The following is a 7,275-nucleotide window of genomic DNA, read 5'->3' on the forward strand; positions in this document are numbered from 1 at the left end:
GAGGCAAATGCCTGTAGAAACCTAAAGCAAAATGCTTTTGAGAGAATAGATCTCGAGTTTGAAGCTTTTTTCAGCTACGAAGCTGGATTACCAGAATTTTTAGTCATTTTTTTTTTTTCACTAGACATGTCAGGTGCATTTTTTCAGTGCCTATGAAGTTATCAAGCTCAAGGGTTACACCTCCTGGGCCATTGGAACGTCCTGTGCCATCCTCACTCGATCCCTCTTGACCAACCAGAGGAGTATCTATGCGGTGTCTACCGACGTACAGGTATCTGATCCCCCTCCCCACCCCCCAGAAATTACCCATGCTATGATGATGTTATTCCCATGAAGTTTTTCTCCCCCCCCCCCCAACACCCGCTCTGCAAGGCTATTCTTTGAGCTCTTTTTATTCTCGCTTTTTTCATCTCCCTCTCCGCCTAGGTTTGGCTTATTGTCCCTCATTCCCATAAATATTAGATGCGCATATTACTCTAGTTGTGAAATACAATTGTAAAAAATTAAAATCTATAATTCATGGGTAACAAAAGAAGTAAAGTTAGATGTGGAAGGTATAGTTTGTCGTTCTCTCTTTCCTCAGCTATTTCCAATGTACAGTACATATAATGACCGAATGTTATTAAGGAATTTACTTAGCTTGATGATTAAAAGTAATTTTATCCTAGTGATTTGGAAAAGATTTTTATTCTTTCGAATTTTATTATTTTTTCGAATATTAGGCAGGTAATTATCATTGAAATAAGGAGAGAAGTTAGTTTTGATCCACATGAAAGCATAAAAGTTTGTAAAATTTCTGTCACGTAGGTATTTGACCTTCATAATGTAGACCAGTCAATATGCTGAGGTAACCATATTACGCGCACACCATGAGCGGTATTAATCAACGGAGCCATATTCCTTTTGAGAATGTTATGGTATTGCACCAATTTGGCTTTTTTTTTCTCTTTTTAGGTGTTTTTGTGACCTACTTTGTCAAAGAAAATCCTATGAAAAATTCTGTGATGTTTTCTTTAATTGCATCCCTTGCACTGCTAGCGAATATACATTTTTTCTCGATTGGACTGAGTGTTTTCTTTAATTTTATGAGATTTTTTCAATTTAAAATAATTTTGAATCATTTGCAAAAACTTTCATCAGGTTTTAGTTTCTTCAATCTACAGTTTTATATCATGCATTGTCATTTGATATTACTGGTATTCTGTGTTAAGTAATTTCTAATCTATTCTCTGTTAAGTAATTTTCAATCATGTAATTACTGAAAATTTTGTAATTACATTAAAATCAAATTGCCTTTCTCATGAGGCAAAAAGATGTATCTAGAATGTAATTCATTTATTGATCAATCTAATTCTTGTTTGGTGAAGAACGTATTACTTAGCTAAGTTTGAATGTTGATATTTGGCAGTTTCAAAATTTTTTTCATGTTTATCCATCATATTGCCTACATATTTTCTGGAGCAGAAAAAAAATACCATGAAGCTTTATACTATATACCTTTAGGGAAAGCGAATATTTACACAAGTTTTTTAACGAAGACCATTTCATTATTATTTAATATTTATTAATTATTATGATCAACCTAGAAGTCATAAGGGCGTTTAGATCTTTACCATGACAAACTTATATACTACATATTCCAGAAAACCTCATAAAATTCCTTAATTATTATCATTGATGTTATAACTTGTTAAGCTACAACTCTAGCTGGAAAAGCAGGATGCTATAATATGGCCGAGTGCTCGAACAGGGTGTATACCCCAGTGAGGAAAGGAAGTAAGGAAATGAATAAACTATAGATTATAAGAAGTAATGAATAACAATATGAAATATCTTTAGATCAATAATATTAAAATATATTTGTCATATATAAACAGTGAAGTAAGAATAATGTGACTGAGTCTACCCTCAAGCAAGAGAACTCTACCACGAGGAAAGATGGATAGATGCACTGTATGATTAGCTTGTAATGACAAGTACATTTTATTCCATCTTATAGTTTTTATAGTTTATATATGAAATATATATTCTAATATTGTTACTGTTCTTAAAATATTGTATTTTAATTGTTAATTACTTCTCTTATTTCCTTGTGTCCTTTCCTCTCTATGCTATTTTCCCTGTTGGAGCCCCTGGACTTAAAGCATCCTGCTTTAAATATTTTGATGCTGTCACTGTTCTTAAAATATTTTATTTTAATTGTTAATTACTTATTTCCTTATTTCCTATTCTTCACTGCTATTTTCCCCATTGGAGCCCCTGGGCTCATAGAATCCTGCTTTTCTAATTAAGGTTGTACCTTGGTAAGTAATAATAATGATAATGATATCATCGTCTGTTTCCAGAACTACCACGGCATCGATAAGGACGTTTTCCTGAGCTTGCCTGTGGTACTTGGTGAGAATGGTGTCACCCACGTCATCAAGCAGACCCTGACGGAGGCTGAGAGGACCCAACTGCAGAACTCGGCCAACACTCTATGGGATGTCCAGGCTGGGATCCAGTTCTAAATTCATTTGAACTCTAGGTTGAAGGTGAGAAGATCAAATTCTATTATTATTATTATTATTATTATTATTATTATTATTATTATTATTATTATTATTATTATTATTATTATTATTATTATTATTATTATCAGCTCAGCTACAGCCCTAGTGTGAAAAGCAGGGTGCTATAGGCCCAAGGCCTCCACCAGTGAAAATATCCAAAGGAGGAAATGAAATAAGGAAATAAATAAACTACAAGAGAAGTAATGAACAACTAAAATAAACAATTTAAGAACATTAACATCATTGAAATAGATCTTTTCTATAAAAAAAAATCGTCAGTCTGTTCAAAAAAAAAAAAAAAAAAAAAAAATACTGCAAGTTTGAACTCGTGAAGTTTCACTGATTCAACTCTTATTAGGAAGATCATTCCACAATTTAGTCATAGCTGGAATGAAACTTCTAGAAAACGATATGGAATTGAGCCTTATGGAGAAACCATGGCTGTTAAAATTAACTGCATACAGGATGGTACTGTCCTGGAAAATCTGAATGTAAAGGACAGAATTTTTAAAAATCTTGTGCAACAGACATCGCCAGTGTATGTTTTCTTATGCAACTTTTAGGCTGTTAGGTAATTATCTTTACAGCCCTGTCTATTTACTGTATATATGCTTTGCTATTCGGCTATTTGGTTATTATATAATTGTCTTTGCAACTCTATCCATTTACTGTACAATTCCCCGTCTGGTCGGCTTTCTTTTTATTAGACTGCTGTGTACTAAGCCATGGTCTTTGTTTGTGCTTAGCTATAAATAAAGGCTCATTATTTCTCCTGCAAGTATTGTGTATTGTGTGCTAAATCCAGCCCTTTCCTTCTTGCTGGCGCATAACAGACTAACTGAATGACGGTACCAGAGATTAATATCTAGATCAGGAATAAGAAATTAGTTGGTGGCTGTCATAAACAGGTGTCTAGGGAAGAGTGTCGTTCAAAGTCAAAGCTCGATATATTAAGCTGATGACAGATTTCATAAGTTGTTCAAATTGTGAGTTAAGTTTTAACATTGAGAACTGCAGGATCTTTGGTGAATATTGATTAAAATAATGAATAACATTATGTTAAAACAATGAAGGAGCAGAATAAAAAGTTAATAAAAGAAATTACAAAAAATTACAACTAAATAAATGGGCCCAACGAACATTAATATGTTAGTTTAAGTCTTTAATTAACTTTTTGGTCTTGAATTGTTAAATTTATTGCAGCTGTTGTTGATCTAAATTATTGTGCCAATTTTAGTGTCAACTCAGTTAATCATAAGTTTCTTAGAAAAAAACATTCATTCAGGAGTTTCTGCGCAAAATAACTGCTTTTAAGATTGATATCTAGAGGGTTCTTACAACATTATTTATTTGAGCATTGAGAGACAAATTACAGCTAAGTAACAAACCTTGATCAGGAATTCCACTAGATATTGGAACTAAATTGCCATGGATTTATATTTGGATGTCACTAAGGTTTCTCGTTTTTTCCCGTCATTGTAGATTCAGTATTATTTTGATTTAGTTTATATTGTTTAAAAGCCATCATTTCCTAACAATAGTCAGAATGTAATTTAAATTTTCAGCTGCATCACCCAAGTAATTTATAGAAAAGCAACATTTTGTATTACCTGTAAATTTGATCTGAAGAATATATTTTTTTCTATAGTGTTTATGACACACCTTAAAGTGGTGAAAGAGTTTGTTTATCGCGATGATCAATAAAGCTGTACTAGTCAGGGCCGCCAATACTAGGCTGGTTCGCTGTTAGCGATCAGACAAGAGTTTCCAACCATCACCAATCCGCAGTGGCCAGCTTGGTGATGAAAACTAACCAAACCCCAGACATGATTAAGGACATGTCTGAGGCCTTTATCCTCTACAGTGGGCTACAGAAACTTACTTACTTTGACGGCTGCTTTTCCGGTCTCATACAGCAAGGGAACCCTACTCCCTACAGGACCTCCACTGTCGTTATAATTCGTTCAGAGTATTCAACGTTTAATATCACGTATTGCTCATTTACTGTTGAATCGTCACTGTCATACGTCTGTATTTCTTGTTGTTTATGACGCAGTAGTAGGTAAACTTCACTAAGAACCATTAAAAACTTTTATCGTGGGAAGCAAGATGGATTATTTCACTTTAATAGCATTATCCCACTTAAGGGCGGTCAACGCAAGAGCTTGTGTCTTGCAAATCTTGCAAATAATCCAAAACGAACAAGATGGATGAACTTCAGTTTAGATCTTGGTGGGAAGTAGAGGTTGTCATGTCATGCGAAAATTATTTGTCTCGATAAAATTCATCTGTAAGTTTCGGTGTATTCATAAGTCATATAAGGAAACCATTGTTTTCATGATCATAATGCTTCTCACCTCTTTCCTCTTCCTCGTACCAAGTCCAATTGAAAGATCTGGAACCGGCTTATTATCTGAGAATAAAAAATAGGAAATAGTTAAAAAACTGAATGACTATGTATATAAATAAAAACTAAAAGATTATGTATAGAAATAAAAACTAAAAGATTATATATAGAAATAAAAACTAAAAGACTATATATAGAACTAAAAACTAAAAGATTATATATAGAAACAAAAACTAAAAGACTATGTATAGAAATAAAAACTAAAGGACTATGTATAGAAATAAAAACTAAAAGATTATGTATAGAAATAAAAACTAAACGACTATGTATAGAAATAAAAACTAGAGGATTATGTAAAGAAATAAATGTTTCCTGAAAGAAAATCGAAATAAGTGTGTTAAATATCACACAAAAATCTTATACTTCTGAAAATAGTAAGAATTCTTTTTGTAAACATTTTCTTTCTGATCATTTGATCACTTTGAGTCTGGTTAGAGTATTTGTGTTAATTTTTCTAGTATTTATGCTTCTCTCTCTCTCTCTCTCTCTCTCTCTCTCTCTCTCTCTCTCTCTCTCTCTCTCTCTCTCTCTCTCTCTCTCAGGTGACTATAATCTTAGTTCCAGTATTGTATCAGTATTATACAAAATTACAAACAAATTAAATTGCAGAAACAAAAGTCTTTTATGAGGAGCATACTCTTTAAAATTACTCTCGAACAATCAGACGTAAAGAAACTTCATTATTCAAAATTTACAGATTATCAAGCACATATTAATATTAGTAAAGGTCATGAAATGGTATGTTATGACTTTGTTTTCAAAATGAATGCTCCCTTACTCATCTGGCTTCAAACCTCCTCATGACCCATTGAAAACCCAATAAGAAACAATTTATATTTCAGAATATTTCAATTTTGTTTTCTCTTTTCCAGCAAGAAAAATCTGTCACCTGTTGCCAAATCGAATCTCAGAACAGAAGAGTGTGAGTTAGTATTCGAACCGAGCAGCTTTAAGCACCATTTGCTCGAACAAGAGAGCAATCGGCCAATCACTATGTGTAGAAGATGCGACGAACTCACTCTCACTTTATTTGCCAAAGGAACAAAGATCCAGGACCTGATATCATTTATTCAAAAGGGCTTGTATGTAGAGGTTTTAAACTTCAAGAATAGGCATATGTAGGGTATTGATTTCCAGATCTGTCTAGTCTCGCTTATACCTGCACTTTTGTTTTCTGTAAAGTACCTGCTCCACATACAGTATGTTATTCATTGTTGTTAGATGTCAGCGCTCCAGCAATGATCTGCGAAGCAGGTACGTTTTACGAATGAATTCCTCATAATACACTTTGATTCATAATGTATTGAATGATACGGTGTTTATACATTTCACCCTATTCTACAGAAAAAAAGTATTTTCTTATCAGTATGCTTAAGATTTTAAAGAATAAACTTTCCGATGAGGCTTGTGTACTGTGTGATAATCAGTTTAGTGGAATATGTGTTCATAAAGTAAAATAATGTATTAATTTATCATAGTATTTGTTGCAGTATTTATAAATCTCTTTTTCGAAGATGTGATTCTGATCCAGATAACTGGTCTTGAATTGTTTAGTAAGACAAGAAACTTGAGTCAACGGTTCATGAAAAGGAAAAAATACAAATTTTGCCCAAAGGCCATATTTTTCTAATCTGTTTCATGTTCATTACACGAGTAGTATTACTTCATAAAATTCCTGTCATCTCTATGTTGCAGTATTATATAATCTTAGAAACTCTCTATTTTCATGATTTCTTTTTTTTCACACTTTCTATGACGTATAAGTGGCGAGTATTGCTTGATTGAGTGTTTCTGATGATGTAGATTTTAATAAAGTATTATATTGTAATCATTGAACGTGGTGTTTGATATTCCTCAAGGTTGTGTTAGTTAAAAAAAACATCCTTGTCTGGTAATCTGCCGGACTGGAGTTCGAGTCCCGCTCAAGCTCGATAGTTTCTTGAAGGTTTACAACGTCACCACCCTTGTGAGCTAAGGATGGGGTTTTTTGGGGAAGCCTGTGGATCTACCTTCTGAATCATCAGCAGCCATTGCGTGGTTCGCCCTGGTCCTAGCTTGGGTGGAGAGGGGTCTTGGGCACTGATCATACAGTATGTAAATATGGTCAGTCTTCTTGGCATTGTTACTATCCCTTACTCTGCCATTCAAGAGTGATCTGTAAACCTTAAAATTTTTAAGAATGTCTTGATAGCATGTATTATGATAATACAACTGATAAGAAAGATATAATCAATTTTGAATATGTTTTTGTCAAAGAGATTATAATGAGAAAACTTAAAATAATCTTTTATCTCGGTAACAACTTCATTAAAAGAA

The 7,275-nt window shown here is 33.2% G+C and overlaps 1 protein-coding gene across 3 annotated transcripts in view; it reads left to right on the plus strand.

Annotated features, from left to right (window-relative positions):
* Positions 1-6,795, plus strand: part of Ldh (Lactate dehydrogenase) — a 40,861-nt gene extending 34,066 nt beyond the window's left edge. For 2 of the 3 annotated variants that reach the window (XM_068378887.1, XM_068378885.1), the window contains exons 7-8: positions 2,346-2,534; positions 5,832-6,795. In XM_068378887.1, coding sequence (XP_068234988.1) covers positions 2,346-2,510 — 165 coding nt within the window. In that variant the 3' untranslated portion in view covers positions 2,511-2,534; positions 5,832-6,795. Of the gene's footprint in view, positions 1-147; positions 272-2,345; positions 2,535-5,831 lie in introns of all 3 variants that reach the window. The other variant, XM_068378886.1, reaches the window with a different exon arrangement.
* The last annotated feature ends 480 nt before the right edge of the window (positions 6,796-7,275 follow it).

The sequence above is a fragment of the Palaemon carinicauda genome, chromosome 8 (genome assembly GCF_036898095.1).
Source record: "Palaemon carinicauda isolate YSFRI2023 chromosome 8, ASM3689809v2, whole genome shotgun sequence".
Taxonomy (NCBI): domain Eukaryota; kingdom Metazoa; phylum Arthropoda; class Malacostraca; order Decapoda; family Palaemonidae; genus Palaemon; species Palaemon carinicauda.